Source organism: Strongylocentrotus purpuratus, unplaced genomic scaffold (assembly GCF_000002235.5).
Source record: "Strongylocentrotus purpuratus isolate Spur 01 unplaced genomic scaffold, Spur_5.0 spur5_contig_827, whole genome shotgun sequence".
Taxonomy (NCBI): Eukaryota; Metazoa; Echinodermata; class Echinoidea; order Camarodonta; family Strongylocentrotidae; genus Strongylocentrotus; species Strongylocentrotus purpuratus.
This window is the reverse complement of record NW_022145532.1, coordinates 619074-639410: the sequence shown is the minus strand read 5'-3', so window position 1 is coordinate 639410 and position 20337 is coordinate 619074. Positions and strand designations below refer to the sequence as shown.

General features: G+C 36.3%; 3 protein-coding genes across 3 annotated transcripts; all 3 read right to left on the bottom strand.

Annotated features, from left to right (window-relative positions):
* Positions 1–5: 5 nt before the first annotated feature.
* On the bottom strand, positions 6–5156 carry LOC115922990. The gene is made up of 5 exons (XM_030982917.1): positions 5036–5156; positions 3496–3701; positions 2784–2846; positions 2322–2391; positions 6–1649 (listed from the first exon to the last, which is right to left on the bottom strand). The coding sequence occupies exons 2-5, from the start codon at positions 3526–3528 to the stop codon at positions 1477–1479; spliced, it is 339 nt and encodes a 112-aa protein (XP_030838777.1). The 5' UTR covers positions 3529–3701; positions 5036–5156; the 3' UTR covers positions 6–1476.
* Positions 5157–5356: 200 nt separating this feature from the next.
* On the bottom strand, positions 5357–13705 carry LOC115922955. Its single transcript, XM_030982761.1, has 5 exons — positions 13666–13705; positions 8271–8322; positions 6824–6961; positions 5914–6035; positions 5357–5600 (listed from the first exon to the last, which is right to left on the bottom strand). Exons 3-5 carry the CDS (start codon positions 6897–6899, stop codon positions 5442–5444), a joined length of 357 nt encoding a protein of 118 aa, XP_030838621.1. The 5' UTR covers positions 6900–6961; positions 8271–8322; positions 13666–13705; the 3' UTR covers positions 5357–5441.
* A 4784-nt stretch (positions 13706–18489) lies between these two features.
* Positions 18490–19688, bottom strand: foxx (forkhead transcription factor X). Its single transcript, NM_001079557.2, is given in 2 exon segments — positions 18490–18601; positions 18604–19688. Coding segments are annotated over 2 exon segments (1197 nt in total).
* Between the last annotated feature and the right edge of the window lie 649 nt (positions 19689–20337).

Below are 20337 nucleotides of genomic sequence, written 5' to 3'. Positions count from 1 at the left end.
CATCATTTGTGTATAACAGAAATTTATTAAAGTTTATTTCAGAACATAGTTTACATGCACTGCATGAAAATGTTACATGAGACATATCGAAATACATAGTTGTAACACCCACTGCTGGACATGAAAGACAAAAAGTATAAAATAGTTCTTGAGTCATTTTACAAGAGGTACTGTTTAACAGTTTACATAAAAATAATTATGTTAAAAGCAGAGTGGGAAAATGCATAACTATGACTACCACATTTGTACATTGCACATTTACATAACACATTTAATTTTAGATCTCCATTTCGATTCCTAGTGGATGAATATTAATTAAATTAAATGCCTTGATCTAATATGTGATCAGCATAATTGGCAAGAAGATCAAAAACATAACAACAACAGAATGGAAATTTCATGGTACAGAACACGGAGTAAGAGCACAAAGGATATATTTTATTATTCATTATGCTTGCTTGGATATCAGCAAATCATCAAAAATGAGTAATATTGTAATTACCACAAATTCTCTCCCCTTTGTTTGCTAAACATACATCAAATAGTAAGGAAAGTTGGATATCCTTTTATCACACTGACTGCAAGCATGTTGCATGAAATGAAATCAAATGAAATGACTACAGAAATTAAATGGTACTGTTAAGGAAACACATTTCCAAAATCAATAACTCTTGTTCTCACTTTATATGCATCATCTAGTTTTGAATATATCATTGAACTATGAAGAGGAGATTTAGAACTTTAAAAATATGATTAATCCTTAATGTATCGAAAATGTGTTTTCTAAATAACTGTGACAAGATTCACAAGTAACCATGTAATTATATGTCATCATTCTATGTTCCTAATGACTTCGTGTGTACGTTGTTCATGTGGCATACGAGTTGCCTAGTTTGAACAAGATATTAAACAGAATGAACTTAAGGAATCAAATCAGAAGTGAGCAAAGAAAAACTCATATTTCAACCTTAAGAAACAAAATCATATTAACGTAAACAAATACTGGAGTAAACCTGTTTTTTCTTTAAACATATCTCAATGATATTGCTAAGTATTAAAGAAATCATGGTAAATCAATTGAAGGTGTAAGCTATCTAAACAATGTGGTGTTTCGTAAACATTTCATATTTAAACTTTGCAATAAAAAATTATCAAGAGTTATTGCAAAGATTAATTGAAAGAATATCAGAGAAGTTATTGATAATTCACCTTTCACGTGTTTATTATGACACTTATTGATTGGAGACTACGAACGAGAATTGTTTTTACCAGTCTTTATAGAAACGCGGGATCAGTACAGACATAAGTTCTAACATTGGGTCAGATAATGTGATGTGGTAAATGGTCTAACCGTATGGCATGTAATGATGTTATTCCGATGAAACATGACTGATCTTTCCAAATTATCTCCTCCAATCTCTTTATCAAAACCAATTTGTTTAAAAGGAGGTAAAGAGTTCCTCTTACGCGTGGGGGCTATGAGGACCATGATGAGAATAACCCAAGAACTCCTCCCAGAGCTCCGGCCAGCGCTGCTAAATGGAGTGTAGATCCTGATTTATTTGAGATGCTAACCTCCTCAGGGTCTCTAGGACGGGTGTTGATCCGGCGTGAAGTAGGTGGTGTTGAGGGGGCGGGAGTGGGCATGGCTGCAAACACGAGAATAATTAAAATAACAAAACTAATGATAATGATAATAATGATATTAATGATAATAATATAAAAAGGTAGAATAATATGCCACGTTTCTATCACATAGGATGATCAAGGATAATCAAAGATAAAGTACTTTCACATCAAAGTACTCACATATTAAGACATACGGGGTTGTGCCGCTCTAATGGGTGACTTTTTCACGAAAAATCCCTAAACATGTGTCCTATTTTTGACAAAAATACCATTAAAAATGGGTCTTTTTTCAGAATTTCCAAATTGGAAAAATTGGCCTTATTTTGAGAAAAATTCCCCCAAATGACCCATTGAAATGGGTAGGGGTTTCGAGGCTTCAGCGGCACACCCCCGACCAAACCAAATCTGAGTAGGGGGGATCATTACCCTGGCATTAGCTTGGCCGCTACCCTTAGACGCTCAGAGTATTCAGGGAATGACTTCCTACTAGTTTTTCCATTTACTACAGTCATGAGTGGAGAGTGGCACATTTAGCTTAAAGTCTAAAGTGATCTACAGTCTAGTGAAGTATCCATTCGACCACGACACCACTTTTAAAGTTGCAAATAAAAGCTGGGGTTATTCAAACTCTTTAATAATACAATGCACAAATCAAAAGTGAAAAATAATGATAACTCTAAGGGAAAACTTACCACGAGCAGTAATGTTATTGCTCGATCTGAAATACGTGCAATCTGGACAAATGTTTTCATCAATAGATACCTAGGAAATGACAACAAATTAAAATATCTCATTCGAAATACTAAATGTCCCTTTGAAAGAGAAAGATGATGCACAATGTGGTCTTTATCTCTGTTCTAAAATTCATTTTTATTTAGCAAGTATGTTTGGAAGCAAGGAAATAAAAGATATAATGATAATGACAGAGATTGGAGCCCCAATAAAACATATATAACATTGTGGTTAAATTAAAAGTTATTTACATTAAAGTGCTAACATCGAATCAATATGCTATTTGAAATAATTAAATTGATACGACGAAGTTTCAATTCTGTAAAAAGAAACTAAAAGAAGCTCAGAAAACATAAACTTTCAACGCAAAGAAAAAATTGTACAGATTCAAAAAAAAAAAAAAAGTATTTTCATTGACTTACATAAGCTATATAAATTCCCTCGGAAACGTTGTTAAAATACACATTAGGGTTGCCATCTCTTTGCTGGAAAAGTAATCAAAAAGTTCATGATAAATAAACCAACTTCCGGCAACCTAATGACGTAGACTGAAGGAACATGAAGGTCAAAGACGCCGTTGAGAAATATTTAAAGACAGTTATAACTGTTTCTAAAAGGACCAGGTTTTATTTGTCTTTTCATTACATCGTTGGTCAATGGCGTACTAAATGCATTTTGACACTGTTCAATTCAATTTACTACAGAAGTTGGTTGAGGTTAAATTACATATTATGTTAGGAATTAGATGAGGCATCAATTTTTTGTTAATCCTGAAACAAATATGTCATTTCCTTGTATAAAAATGAAGTCAGAAGAATAACACCAAAAAAATATCAATATTCCAAATAATTATATTCTTTTTTCTTGAAAATTCATGTCTTTCATGAAGCTTTGTGTAAAGAAGTTGAGACGTGAGTCTTTACTAATATGAAAAAGTGAGAGAAATAGCATCATTTTCCTTGTTTCGATAATGATGCAGCTGTTATGACTGTGATCTTCATGTACATTTCATATTACTTCACACACACACATACACACACACACAAAACTATTTAAAGATGGTTTGATTATGGTTGATAATCTCCTTAGAATTATTTAACACAATACAAATATAATCGCATTTGATATACTCACTGAATTAAAGTATGCTTCAAAGAAGTGTGGCATTCTGCGTTCTTTAACATCTACTACTTCCTCAAGCAAGACGTGGTATCTAGGGTATGTCTGACTGGTACTCGGCCAAAATGAGACGACTACAGAGCCATTGCTGATCTGACTAATGAAGGGTTTGTATTCTGGCACCCAGTTCTGGGGAGAGTCTACACAACTTTCAGCTTCTTCTAAGTATTCATGGTAATTTGTTTTGATACATTCACATTGCTGCAAATTTGTATTAATCCCCTTAAATATAAAATAAATTGAACTATCAGTGTATTCACCCAATTACTGCCAGGTTAAAATCTTTATAAAACAAATCTACATTTACATGTACCTGTCCCACCGCTATCCCCAGTTACAACATGTTAAGCTACGGTCACAAAGGTTCGTATGAACGATGCGTTCGTACGAATTCCAGAGTTCGTAGATATTCGTAGATTGGGCATAGCTTCTTACGTCCTTCTTACGGATTTGTACGAAGGCCGTTTAATATCTCGTTTTTTTTTTCTTCTCGTAAGAATGCATTGAGTTCTTCTTACGTCAGGCTTACGGCAATTTTACGAGTTTTCGTTCTCTCAAGACGGTTGTACTTGTAACTGAAAGCATTCTCAAGTCATTTGTCAGAAGATCTTACGATTTGTTTGTATATTTTGTCGGGTTGCAAAAAAGCGTTGCACAAATTGGATAACATGTGTACACCTTAGGAGCACCTTGCGAACGCCAGGAGATGTTGTAGGAAGGCCATACCAATCTCCGTTCGTAAGACGTTTTTACCAACGCCGTAAGAGTCCTCTATGAACAACAAGAAATTTGAGGCTTCTAAAATTCGTCCCTATTTTCACGAAGTGACGGTAGTGAGGAAAGTCGTCACGCAAAGCGAATGCAATTTTTTTTTCACTAACGTCACTTCGTGAAAACAGCGACGAATTGTCTCTCGACCCAACGAAACATACGAAGATCTTGCGTGGTTCTTACGATGATATTACGACGTTCGTACGAGGTTGAAAACAATCTTGCAAACTTCCGAACGGTCTACGAACGCTGGTTTCATACGGAGTGGTCTGAAAATCGTTCGTACGGCGTTCTTAGCAGTTCGTAATGGTAGTTGTGACCGAGGCTTAATACAATCAAACAAACAAACAAACAAAACTTACATACATTTTGTACCTATTCAACCGGTGCTATCAATTTTTTTTAGAAACCCTATGCTATGTGAACTTATCCCGCTGCTGCAAAGTTAAAAAAACATTAAAAAAGAAAGGAAGAAACATACATATACATGTATTTATCCGACGCTATTACCAAGTTCAGTTTTAAAAAAAATACATGTCTGTGTCTCTCAGCCCACCGCTGCCAAGCTACACTTAAGTGTGAAGAAGATTTATGTGTATGTATAAATATCAACCCTGCCACCTGCAACCAAAACTGTCAGCAAATCTAGGTGTAACTATCCCACCGCTGCCACCAAGTTAGTAACGACAGAGGAATCCCTCGAATAAATGCAAAACAAACTTACCAATATTGCAAAGAGAAACCTGTGGTTCTTGTTTACAACCTGAGAACAAAAATGAAATCCTAAAATTTGAGTATCCAATTTTCTAGATGAAAGTTTAATCTCATCATTTAAAAGATTTTTTTTGTTTAGATTATTAGCACGTGTCGTTAAATGCAAAACAACTTACAAAACGGACAAAAGCAAACAAGTGAAACCCATGAAATACGCGAATACAGTATAATGAAGACAAGACAGCACGCAGCATAATAATTATCCTACCTTTGAGTAAATGCAACGTAAAATGAGCTTGCTTTCCATCGTACACACAAAACTAATTACCCTTGTTTTGTTTTAGATCGAATAAAGACATTTATTATTCCTTGCTATGAAATGGATCAATTTGCTATGTCAGGGTGCAATCACATATTTACACCATGCGAATGAGGCGGTACATACTTGGAAGGGCTCCGATATGACTTCCTTTGTTTGAATCATCATTATTCTTCGGAAGGCTCTTTATAATAATGACGTAGTCCATGCTAGGCTGGGAAAAATTCCCATACTGACAGCTCACCGTAAAATTAGACTGCAAGAAACAAAGGAGAAAAAAATTAAACATAGGTGTATATTGAAACATTCCCTCGTATGTTGTTTCATAATTTTAATGAACAGTGATATCTAAATCTTAAATGTGCCCTGTGCTACAAATGGCATAATAAAAAAACAAATCAAGTTCGATTATTAAACAAGACCAAGATAGTTTACTTCCCACTGTGCTAATTCTTAATATATCAAATATGTATGTTTTAATATACGGGTAGAATTGCCCTTCCCGCAAATTCAAATTTCTGACGATAGAACGAAAAGAATGTTTTAGAACATGAAATGCAATGACTTACACGAGTATCCTCAATGGTCAATGTTCTGTTGAATAACATTGTGACACAGAAATATTGTGAAGCACAAACATTCCTGCTGCACATGACCTTAACTTCATATCCAGTCAAAAGGCTAATGCGATCTAGGAAAGAAGAAATTTGAGATATGTCAAGTTTTGAAAGGAAGGTGTTTTTTTGAAACACGTAATTATAAGATACTGTTCTCGATTTGTAATTTAAACTAGTCACTACCAATCGATAGATTTGGCTGTGTTTTTCAAATCATGTATGAAGTTTGATTTTATACATATTCCTACCTATTATGCTTTCTACCATTTCACTTCCCATCATAATTATGTGAAACGCGGGCAAAACCGCGGCGGTTATGTTGACGTAAAGTGTAACGTTTCACATTTCTGTATCTTGTAATATACAGAGCTCAGTGAATACACGCAAGTCCTTTGTTGCACGCAGACGCCGTTCATGTAACTTTTACACACCAAAATCGCAGCGGCTAATAGACTTTACTTTGTACTAGATATTCATCTCAAAAAGTTTTTTTCTTGATTACTAAATTTATACTTTTACATTAAAGTTGAAGTACGTATTATTGTACAACTGCTTAACACCAGGATATGACACTCATTTGGCTATTGTTTCACTTCTAAATATATTTTTCCTTGTGTGCTTCGGAATAGAAGTCCTAGATAGATGGTGCCATACAAATGCCCTTTCTTCTTTTATCACTAATTTTTCGTATTCATTTTATTCATATCATTCATAATATTCATATTCATATCATTATTCATATTCATATTATTGTTATACTTATTATTATCATTATTATCATAATTATTATCATTATCATTATCATCACCATCACCATCACCATCATCATCATCATCATCATCATCATCATCAAGTTGTTCACCTTGCGATGCACGCCACTGAGGAGAAATCTCCAGGTAGACCTTTCCATCTGGTCCTATGACAGACGAAGAACCCATACCAACCTGGAGGGGACCACCTGGTGCCTGGTTTACAGGTACGGTGTTCCGATTCCAGCAATCTACCAATCAAAATCAAACCAAAAATAATCAAAATCCCCAGAAAATCTGACAAAAAATGCACTATCCCAGTATCCCCATTTGAGGGTATACTACATACTGACCTGTACACCTTAGCCATTGTTGTCATTAGACCTAATTATACATTTATTGAATAAGGAAGACATTTAATGTGCTTGATGGAATGTTGTGTTATACCTGCAAGCAGATTTGTCCCACCAGCCCGATCATTCTTACAATTCTAGAATGTTTCGGGAAGAATAGATTTCTTTTAATGCTGACAGCACTGGTTTATCTATATATATATATATATATATATATATATATATATATATATATATATATATTATATTATATCAGGCACTTATACAACAACAACAACAAAATTGGGGGAGGGGGAGAAAAGAATTATGAAATGTCGTGTAAAAAGCAAACCTCTCAGTCTCTTAAAAGAGATCACTATATATCAGTCATCTACTTCTGCAAGTAAATGTGTATTGATTTATGGTAGACATCTAGGAGGAATGCAAGAACCATCTTTGACACTTTCTTTGTACCGAATTTATACAATAACTTCCAACCAATCATAAACAACAATCTTGTTTAAACAGATACCTGCTTGTTGTATAGAACTTGATTTAAATATCGTGTTATTAATTTTGCTGCCAGGACAAAAGAAGGGCTTCCAGTAAGTTAATAGATCTGGGTCTCAAATCCTATAGAGGTAAAAGTGACCATAGTTACGTCAAAATAAAAATGTATAAATTGAGTTCATCAGGGCGTTTTCGCAAAATGCTTGTTTGTCCTTAAACGTGGCCATTATTTCTAAATCTTCTTTATTAGGAACCTTATATTGGTATACTTTTAAAAAGGTATATCTTAAGTCATTATAAATGAACTGACGTATCATTTAGGTATGACCATGTGCATTATGAAAGAATACATATTAATGAAAAGAGGGTGAGAGCGAGGAACATAGAGATAGAGATGGATTAAAAGAGAAGGAACAGGGATGTAAAGAGGAAGAAAAAACATGGAAAAAGAGGAAGCTAGAAAGAAGAAGAAAAACGAAGGTGGCAGAACAAAAGAGGGGGAAAGGGAGGAAGAGAAGGGGAGGAGACAAGTAGGCCTATATAATGGTTTTTACAAACATGATTGGTTAAGCAGTGAGAGACGAGACATATATATATTGGTATTAAACCACAAAGCACAAATTGTCATGACAACCTTTCCTCTCCTCTTTTAAACACTGATAATGGATATTATTTACGATGTAGTACATTTCTGACAGAAATATTTTACGTGACTTACTTGGAGTAATAACGCATGGTGGGAGCGATGAACTTGAAACACGAGATGCATCCTGTAACAGAAAGGGGGAACTAAAAATCTGAAAAAGCAATTTAGGAAAACTTGACACCTTTCCCGAGGACTAATGAGAATTTTATGTAACGAAGTCATACTATACTCTTATAAAAATGAGCAGGTTTCTTTTTTATTTGTTATTTTTACAAACTGCAAATCAAACGACCGATCCAATCATGGAAATTAAAGTGTAATATTTTTAACTCTGAATAAAAACAAACTATAACATATAAAATTATCCGACCATGCTATGTTACATTTTGACGTACTATTATTGGGTACCCAATAAACAAAACACTAAAAAGTAACCTCTTTTGGGAGTGTATTTTAAGTGATTTTAAAGTATAGTGCCTTTTGAACTAGATTTAAACGTTATCGACACTTGCCTTCATTTAAACAAAAAAGGTACTCCTGTTCACGTATTCATCTAACCTAAAAACCACCAATTTATCACGCGACTGGAGTAACGTGATTACACTTACCTCTGTAAATCAAGTGTTTATGACCAAATAACCACTTGACCAAGCAACGAGTTCTTTGTCCGTTAACCGGTGGTGGTGATAAATACGTAATTATTTGGTCTTGTAAGCACCTTTATCGATTGGTTTCACAGGTTATCCAAGGTTGATGGTAATAATCACGTTACTTACACCGGCTAATCGTCTTATTGTTCTGTCCGTGAATCTCTGGTTATATTAAATTGGTAATTCTGAGGTGTCTTACACACCTCTTTAAATGGTTTCAAAGTTACCATACGGTTCTTCGTTATGATCACGTGGCTCAAGCTGATTACTAATCTAAGCTGGGCATACGTGACTTTTAGTTGTGAAAAATTAGTAATTATTAGGTGTCTTAAAACAACTTTTTAAATAGTTTCAAAGTTACCATACGTTTCTTCGTTATGGTCACGTGGCTCAAGCTGATTACTAATCTAAGCTGGGCATACGTGACTTTTAGGTGTGAAAAATTAGTAATTATTAGGTGTCTTAAAACAACTTTTTAAATAGTTTCAAAGTTACCATAACTTTCTTGGTAATGATCACGTAGTTAAAACTGATTACTAATCTAAGCTGTGAATACGTGATATTTAGGTGTGAAAAATTAGTAATTGTTAGGTGTCTTAAAACACCTATTTAAATGGTAGTCAAAGTTGCCAGCAGTTCCGCGGTGATGATCTCGTGACTCAAACGGATTATTAATCTAAGCTGGGCATACGTGACTTTAAGGTGTGAAAAATTAGTCATTATTAGGTGTCTTAAAACACCTATTTAAATGGTAGGCAAAGTAGCCATAAGTTCCGCGGTGATGATCTCGTGACTCAAACGGATTATTAATATAAGCTGGGTAGTCCGTGTTTTCCAGGTGTGAAAGTGAGTTATTCTTGGGTGTCTTCATGGTTTCACAGTTACCATTTAAGTTCCGTGATGATAATCCCGTGACTGTTGGCATATTTCTATGTTCACCAGTTGATAACTGACTGTTGGCATATTTTCATTGCACCAGCTGACACCAATTAATTTGCATATTGAATATGGGGTGCGTGCAGATCTATGTTTTTTTAACAATATATCTGAATTTACAGCATATTTCTTAATTACTGATGATTTTGTTATATGCAATTCATTTCGAAAATACTACAAATATAAATTACCAGTTATTAAGACATTTCGCTAATTCGCATAAATTACATTTAGTTAAAACATGAATAAGGGAAACATTAACTATGAACTAAAATAATTTCAATAAAATACAAGTATATGAAAAAATTTCGATTAATTAAATTATGTAAGTCTACTTATTACCAATGCCTTTACATTGGAAATACAGACGTACCAGTATTGAAGTGTTGTTGCTGTTCAACTGGTTGGAAGTTTTACCAAATGGTTCTAATGGCTCAGCTAGACCAGTTGAATTCTAACTGGCCTGGATCAACTGGATCATTTAGCCCATTTCAATTTCCAGGGTTACCAGTTGGCATTAACTGCTTCATCAACTGGACCAGTTGCAACTAGCTTTCTCTTCTGGGATGTTTGCACCCACCCCCTCCCACCCCCTCTAATCCCAAACTGCTTCCGGCGCGCCTGGACGTAATTATGGAAGATCCAAGACACGATGTTCAGAAACGGGATGAGAACGTCACTATTTTGGTTCATTTATTGTGTAACATTTGCGTAATTATTGGGTTGAACAAGGGTTACAGTAACATATTTCCTCTTCGACGTAAATTTCACGTGAATGAAGAACATGATTCATCTCAAGTCAGCCTCGTAATATTCACGTGAATTTCACGCAGATATTTTGACTAAAACTATCACTAACGCTTCACGTGTTTCTGTGACGCGATAATTTCGTTCATGAAGATGTAATTTCATAACCAAACAAACACGGGAGTATTAAGTTTAGTAACCATGGTCTCCAAGGTAGGGATAATCACGTTATTATAATAGTGATATTGCAGTGACAATTGCGTGATTTAGTGTACGTGTGTTTTAAGTTACCTAGTGCAATAAACGTATTAACACATTTACGTAAATGTCAGGTGTTTGAAGAACGTAACTCTCCTCAAGTCGATACCTTGATATTGACGTGATTTTCACGTGATTTTGTTTATTGGGTATCTATGAAAATTATAATTTATAATACCTGGCTGACGGAAACCCCACCTTTACCTAGCCATGCTTACTACATGAATGCCCAACAGTTGGATTTTATACTGATTGCTTTGATTAGTATATAACAAATCGCACGTTTAGTGCTCCGAATGCACAATGTTCTGTTCTTAATCTAAATAAATGAAAATCTGGGAATTCTCAGTTGAGAGCATGCAGGGACAAAGGAGATTTGTCTAGCCGGAGCTACCCCGATAATCAAACCTGACCTACATTATTTTGTCTACACTTATGTATGCCCCCCCCCCCCCTCCACCCCTCCCGCGGGATGATGTAAAGAAAATGACATGATAGTGTGTGTGTGTTTTAAAGTAGAGAAATAAAAGGGTCCGTATCATTGCTGGGGAAATTGTGAACTCGTTTTACCTACACCTCGCCTATAAAGTCGTCTTATGAGACATGTGTTCGCATAGTACACGATCATTTCGAGAATAGCTCTCATCACAATTGTTATGACTCTGAAAACATGGGTGTAGCATTTCAATAAATTGTTCGATAGATATTGGTCAACACATCAGTAAGGTTATAGGCACAAATATTCTTTATCAACATGTTGAAGTTTGTAATTTTAAATAGAGTGATTGTGAGTGTAGACATGAATGTATTGAGGAAAACAAAACTGATTAATTTCCGAGGTCCTCGAACCCATTCAAACCCATTAGAGTGGAGTTGCCACAAGAAACAAAATTTCTGTCCATATATATGACTACACAAAATTGGATGAACTTGGCTCTTATACAAACTTATTGCCAAACAGGAAAACCATTGTTCAGGTGGACACTCTAGTCTAACGTGGGGTCCTACGAGCTCTACGTGTACATGCATGGAGCTTTGACATAACTACATTTCAAAAGATACACCTGGTTTGGATTTTTAAAAATCCGTAATTTAGTTCTTATTTTTTTTTTAAATGACGCTTAGGAACAGAACTGAAATATTATACAGTGCGTCCCAGAAAAAACGAAACCGAGAAGTATCGATGTTCTATCATAACTTAATCACAACTATAATTAATGAATGATACATATTTGGAAAGCTTAGAATCTCCTCTTTCATGTGATGCTACTCAAATAATGCATATTTCACGCATGAGTGATTAAAAGCAATTTGAAGGAAGGAAACCAAAAAGACATTTGGCGGGCGATATCTGAATTTCGAAGAAAAATTCACATTTCTAGAAAGTTGAGTTTCTGCCCTTTCACATGACACCTCAATCAGGAAAAATGAGCGAGGAATGACAAAGTTCTGTTTGTTTAAAGTAGTGCTTGCATTTCCATAATTTTATTAAACGAATTCGTTTTCACTGGCTTCCTGCCGTATCAAAAAACGAAATTAACAAAAGACTTAACTCCGTTTCGTTGACAATCAGCCGTAGACGAGAGTCTTCATGCATGGCTGATTGTCAACGAAACGGAGTTAAGTCTTTTGTCAAATCTGCTTTTTGCTACGGCAGGCACCCAGTGAAAACGAATTCGTTTGTTAAAATTATGAAAATGTAAGGGCTATTTTAAACAAACAGAACTTTGTTATTCCTGGCTTATTTTTCCTGATTGAGGTATCATATGAAAGAGCAGAAAATGAACTTTCTAGGCATATGATTTTTTTCTTTGAAATTCAGATACCGCCCGCTAAATTACTTTTCGGTTTCCTTCCTTCAAATTGCTTTTAATCACTCATGCGTGAAATATGCATCACATGAGTAGCATCAACTAAAAGAAGAGACTCTAAGCTTTCCAAATATGTATCATTCATTAATTATGGTTGTGATTAAGTTATGATAAAACATCGATACTTCTCGGTTTCGTTTTTTCTGGGACGCACTGTATATCAAACCCATCTTTCAACTTGTGAAAAGTCCATTATGCATCTAAACAAATTACAGGTTATTCACTGTTTCTGTATATAGAGTAGGATAGTTTGACATTCTACAAAGAAGATTCATTGAATAGAAGATTAACTTTTGCAAAGTTAAAAAGTGATTGACTGAACTAACAAATGCTTCGAACATACTTTTGAAAAGTGGAAGCTCATATATATCAACGTTTCTCAACCAATAATAAATACAACTCTTCCGTATAATTTTTCAATTCATGAACTCCAGTTTTGTTTATTTTTCCTTCAATGATAACAACACCAACCAAAAGAACAACAATAATGCTGATAAAAATGATGACGATGATGATGATGATGATGATGATGATGATAATAATAACAATAAAAATAATAATAATTAAACAAATAATAATGATTGCAATGATAACAATTATAATAATAATAATAATATTAATAATAACAATGATAATGAGAGTGATAATAGCAACATTAGTATTGATAATCATAATAATAACAATAATAATCATTAAAACAGATATAGGAAGTTGAAAGCATGCAATTATTACCATCAATTAAAAAAAAAAACTTATAATTAAAAAAAAATAAAAAAAAAATTCACATTCCTAGTGTACCTTTGCCGACAAAAATATATCCTTATAATCCTCAACATACATGTATTCTTGCAACTGTTAACATCATTCAGCCGGATGTGATCCATAAATGTATACAGGAAGCTTCATAGGCTATTCCCTTGACATAGACAGAAATGAAATTCAATCATACGAAATTGCACTACGGTCCATAGCTTTCCATATTGTACATGTATATTCTAAACTTACCGTTTGTTGACAAGGACTCGTGCAAATCAATGGCAAGCCACCAGCTAGAATGGCGCCTACTCCAGATGTACACCAAGAAACATAGACCGTTATTATAACCACCCAAAGTGGAAGATAAACCGGAATAATTTGTGCCATCTTTGCAAATATGTTCGCCTCTCCAATAGAAAATAATCGACCCAGCAAGTACCTTACTGGGTGTTGTTTCATGAAACCAACTCTATGACAGTCCTATCTTTGTCCGCGACCAACGGAGATGTCAGGAAGCAGAAAACCCGTTTCACAAAACCATGTTCAGCCCGGTGGCGGATTCAGGAGGGGGGGGGGGGGGGGTGCTGAAACAAAAACAAAATTAGGGCTCATTACCCACCCACCCCCCCCCCCCCCGGCGCATTCGCCGACCGATTCGCCGCTAAATATTTTTTCACGAATAGGGCCCCTCTTGGGTCCCCGCCCTTACCGCCGGCTGGATCCGCCCCTGGTTCAGCGACAAATTAATGACTTCGATCAGGCGCGTACGCAGGATTATTTCAAGGGGGGGGGGGGGTTTAACATTTTTAAATCGGGCCGAAAATTTCGCATCGACTTAGCCAGCTGCTGAATAAGCGGGGGGGGGGGGGGGGGGTAAGAGGATACTTTTTTTTTTTTGGTCCAAAAAAATCGCAACGACTCAGCCGGCCGCTGAATAAGCGGGGGGGGGGGGTACACTTTTTTTTTTTTTTTTTGGTCTCGAAATTTGAAAATTTGACATTTTGCTCCGTTGGGGGGGGGGGGGGGTAAGGTCGCCTTTTTTAGGTCAGTCATGGGAATATTTTTATTAATTAAAAAAAACAAAAAAAAACGAAGGGTTTTTTTTTTTTTTTTTTTTTTAGGGGGGTTTATACACATAAAAATACCAACGGGGGGGGGGGGGGGTTTACCCCCAAACACCCCCCTGTGTACGCGCCTGACTTCGATACTATTGGCTAAAAATATATAGTCTTTGTCACAATCCATCATATTTTATCCTGAATTACCAAAGGAGATTATGAGGGTTAATTTCACTCAAACTGTTTGAAAAATATATAAATCTTAGAGAGCGATAGCACAAATCATACAAATATCTAATTTGCATGAAAAACATGTGTTACTAATGACATCTAAAAAAATGATTCGGCGACTTTTATATGGTAAACACAGGAAGAACGAAATCTGTGCAAATAATCTTATTTACTCGTTAAGGCATTTAATCCTTATGAAACAGTTTTTATGCTTGTTTAATGTTTTTATATTAACAATAATAAGAACTGGTCAGTAAAACTAGAGCTTGAAGAATATTAATTTTTTTTGCTGCCTATATACTCACTTAAAGTTGCCTTGAGATTGCGTTCTCAAAGCATATGACAGCTTTGGAGTTGCAACAAGGCATTGTCGCGGAAGTTGTCACTCATCTTGGCAAAGACAGTTTTGTGAAACACTTAGCGGACAAATTGAGCGACAGCGTCGAGATGTCGTTGATCTTGTAGTTATGACGGTTTTGAGAAACGACCCCTGACTCTTTATTGGTTGCGCGCGCTGTCTGACCTCAGTCATGTATGGTGGCCCAGAAGGGACATCACAAAACGTGAACTTTGTGGAGAAACTCGCGATTTGTCGCATAAATTGTAAAATGAGCAATATTCTAAAATCTTTTTTGGCCCCCGGAATTTGACAATCGCGCCGACCGAAATTTCGCTCAGTGGGGGGGGGGGGGGGGGGGGGGGGGGGGGGGGGGGGAAGCATTAATTTGTTTTAATATTTAACGCGCCTGTCCTCTCCTGACCCAATGGATCGTGTGTCGGGTTGAAAGTAAATAATATCTGTCTATTTCTCACGTGGCGCTTACAAAGTAATCCTATTAAATATATTTAACTTTACGCCAAAAGGATAAAGATTAGTTTCCATTCAGCATCAAGATGGATATTTTATAAAGAAAGTTATGAATGTTTGAAATATGAGACTACTAAGCGGCGAACCTCGAATTTGCAGATTGGTAAGTGCAGGGGCGGCGATCCCGGGGGGACGGGGGGACACGTCCCCCCCCCCCCCCTCAATTTTTTTAGGGGGATCGTCCCCCCCCTGGAAATTTGAAAAAGTGCAAAACAAATTGTATAGCATAATACTGAATAATTACTGCAACACACTTTTAGGCTCCGGAAGGCCCAAAAGTGCAGCGTTTAGACTAATAAAATTGAAAAAAAAAAATCTCGCTCGGTCGCTACGCTCCCTCGCATAACATCATTGTAAAAAATTTCGCATTTCGTCCCCCCCGGTCATTAACAGAAATCGCCGCCCCTGGGTAAGTGGATTGTGATGTAGTCGAAAATAACTCTCCCGCCTTTTATCGTGTAGAAATATATTGACTTCTACTTTTCTCTTAAGACTTAGTTACAGTCCCACATGCAGCTCGTGATTGAATAACAAAAACGAGGAATAGGCCTATGCTCGTGATGAAGATCGAGCAATTATACCTGGAGTCAGGCGCGTACGCAGGGGGGGGGGGTGGGGGGATTTGGGGTTAACCCCGGCCCCCCCCCCTTTTTTTTTTTTTTATGTGTATGTTTTTTGTGAACCCCCCCCCCTTTTGAGTTAAAAAAAAAAAAAAATTATGCCAATGGCTGACCTAAAAATGGTGACCTTACCCCCCCCCCCCCAACGGAACAAAATGTCAAATTTTCAAATTTGGAAACCAAAATTTTTTTTTTAAAATGTCCATTCCATGGTGCTGCCTTTACACCACTACTACAATGTTATCAACGTTTGTCATTCTATGCTTCATGACTATTATTTTCTTATTTTAAGGCCTTTCGTCATATCAATATCCGTATATGTATGGTTTGGTCAGCGAAATATCCCCTTCAGACACATCCACGCTAACTTTGTGATGAAAGAAGCGCATTGCGAAACAAATGAAAAAATTATAAAGTTTAATGAGTTCCCTTACAACAAATGTTAATTCTTATGAACCTATAAATATGATAATGTGTTAACTATTTGCTTATTCTTGTGTATGTGAAAATCTACAGTACTATTTAAAGCGCATATATACCTTTTTAAAGTATTATACGTTGTATAAGAATCTATTGTTATCAACATTATTATTTAACAACAGCATCAATATCATGTCGTCATTGTTATCATCAGCATCACCACCGTCATCATTGTAATGTCAATAGGGACTTTTAGGTTTGCACGAAAACAATGTGGATTGCTACGATCGACGTCCTTTTAATGCACTGCCTTGAATGGACGTCACACGTATCAGTCCACGCAAATCTAAAAGTCCCTATCAACAAACATCACCGTCATCACCATCGTCATTAATTTTATCACTATGCATACATCATCATCACCATCATCGTCAATACGTACCATCGTCACCACTGTATCATAAGCATCATAATCATCAACGACATCGTCATTTCATCATCATCATAACCACAATCAGCAGCCACCATCATCATCACAGTTGTTGTCTATAGATGGATGCACGGGGAGGGGCGAGGAGGGAGCAGCCATTATGAGAATAATTATGTACTATCGAACAAGGAATACTATATTTCCTTGTCAATACATACATTAATCCAAGCTTTCAGTATGACAGTATTATATATTAAACTTGACAGATAGTGTGCCCATTTTCCCAATTAGTTGTTTACATGTTAATTACACCCGATAACAAATAAAACTTAAAAGCACGTTATTGAAATGATTTTTTTCTTCAGGGTCATTTATTGCTTTTCATGTACGTATTGATTAAAATTCGTATTTACAGACACATTGGCTATCTTGAGGCACTTAACATATTCAATTCTTACGACATTGCGTATGTATTTAATAGAAAGAAAACTAGCAACCGTGGATACCAATCCATATGAAGAAACATATCACATTCAGAAATTGACCGTGTATTGCTACAATGGCAACGAGTAATTCGTGCACTTTACGGACCCAATGGATTAATTGACTACTTAGAACAAACAATTCACATTTATGTAATTAACAAAAATTATTTGCCGTCAGATTAACATCTTTTACTCTTATATTAGTATATAACGCGACAACACATTGTGCGCGTAATTTATCTTTAGTTGAATTATTCGATAACAAAGGGATGGAAATGTGAAAATATTTCCTGTCTTATGAATTCATTCATGACAACTTTTGAATCGTAAGAATAATGCCAGTACATAATACTATGATAAGTATATATGACGTAACTTGTTTTAACTCAATGCTTAACTCTATATTTACACGGTCTGTGTTCCTAAACAAAATGTGGTATTAAGGTCGAATTGATAAGTTAAACAAAATGGGAAAGCAGGTATTGATTAATCAGCTGATGGTGACGTTCATTTCGAATATTAAAAAAAGGTATTTACTTAATATGAATGTCACGAAAAAAAAATTACGAACCTCATCAACATAAGTTTACTGCCGATTCAACAATACAGTAAAGAGTGATAATAACGCAATCTCGTAGTAAAAATTAATGATTGATTATCACAAAAAAGTTATCGACCACAAAATGCATAATAACACATTATTTCAAACATCTTGTTGACGAACTACAGATTTAATAACCATACCGTTATGAATATCTTACAATAATCATCGAAACGGGTGATCAAGAATTTGGATAAAAAATTGTTCATACATAAATTAACAAACTAGAATGACTAAGCATTGTGTCTCAAAAACTAATGGGAAATAATTATAGATCACTTAATAATATATACAGACAAGATATTACAACAAATAAAAACCACATTCTAACTATACTCATCATTATTATATGAGATGTTCTTACGATACCAATAGGCAGTCACCTGTCGTCATTGTTGAGGACCACTCACCGTTAAGGGTATACAAGTCCAAAAATTCAGGATTCACGGTAGAATCTACAAGATCCCAGAGGTTTTGTTCGTTGCTGATGAAGTATACCCGTTGAGGCCTGCCTTCGACAACTCAGACCACGCTTTCGCTGGACTCTGTTCTGGTGTAAATTGATGCCAAGTCGATTGTCGCTCGATAGCGACGTCGATGTCCGATTCATACTGCGATATGAAGTCTAAAGAATCCGTCTGTGCTTCAAGGTGAGGAACTTTTGCCTCATCGTTAGCGGAGATTATGTCAGTGATTTCGTCAATGAGGGAGAGATTAGGAACGGATAGAAGATTAAAATCGTCCGGCGCATCTTCCCAGATGTTCATTGGTTCTCTTAGTGGTGAGATGCTTGGGGTAGGTGAAGGTAGAAAGATGTTTTCGATACCAGGGAGTCTAGGAGGAGGAGTTGACATACGGGATGGAAGCGGTTCTTCGGTCGGTTTGACGGGAGTAGTGAAGTCATGATGGTTTGAATCTGCTAAAGGCATCCTGTTGACTCTGCAAATACCAGCTGCTAGCCTCAGTTTCCTCGCCTTTTCACGTTTCTTTCTCTTTGCCAGGTCCTTTTCTCTCCTTGAAACAATATCCAACTTATTAATGCGTGATGTCTTGTGATGGTGCTTTTTCTTCTTCTTAATGAATTCTTCAACAATACTCGGAGTGCATGGTCTACTCTTTCGAACGGAAACGGCTTCTGCTTTTTCCAGTATTGATCTCCAGTTTCCAATCAGTCTCCAGCGGTTCGAACCACGGGACGTCGAACCTTCCTCTGTAATGACTCGCTCGAAGCAACTAAAGACTGTCAAGTTGTGGCGCACAGAGTTCTTCCAATGAAGACGGTTCTCTTGGTAGTACGGAAACTTGTATGTGATCATGTCATAGATCTCCCTTATCGTAGCTTCATGACCTGGGCAGTCCAGCAGGGACATGATCACAATCCTGACATAGGAATGAGGAGGCCTGGAGTCAACATCGCCATGGACATCGAGTGGAGATGGCGGAGGGGTCACTGTACTGTAAGTCTTTTGTGACATAGTATCGTTACCCCCTGATACATACAGCTTTAACTTTGATAGCTGAGTAGCATCCACATCTAAAGATTCAACATCCACACTCATATTTATGACTTTGAGGTCCCCAAACGGTTAGATTACTTTCTCCGTTTTTAGCAGCGAGAGGTAGGCCGAACGTGTGGTGTACTCGCCTAAGTCCGATCATTAAATGAACTTGATGGTTGTATACATCACCCGGACCATAGCATTGTCAAGGAAACCAAATTCATGCGGTGTCTACAACCTTAGCATACAACGAACAAGATACAAAGGCTATGCAATGCTAACGGCTATTGTTTGACATACATGTTCGAAGAAATTGAATGTGCCTTTTATGTAAGGTAAGCTTCTAGACCTCGGGAAGAAGTGCATTGACAGAAGCATTGTCAAACAAAATGGTTAAGCTGTATTGAGGCAGATGATTCCCGGACACGGAATCTAACTCCTCGTCTACAATGCCCCCTCAATCACAATCTCCAAGGAAACAAGATGACCAGTGAATGAAAAGTAGACGTGATTGGGGAGGGATTCTTTTGTGATAGATAAATCCAAACGAATGACTGGGGCCATAGTTGGGAAGACTGGTTGGAGAGCAGGTAGAAACGGGAAAATGAATGGCATTGTACATGTATTACTTTATGAGAGAAATTGAGTGGATAGTTTTCTCCTTCTTGCTATTCCTTCTCTTCCACCTTCTTCTTCATTTTCTTTTTTT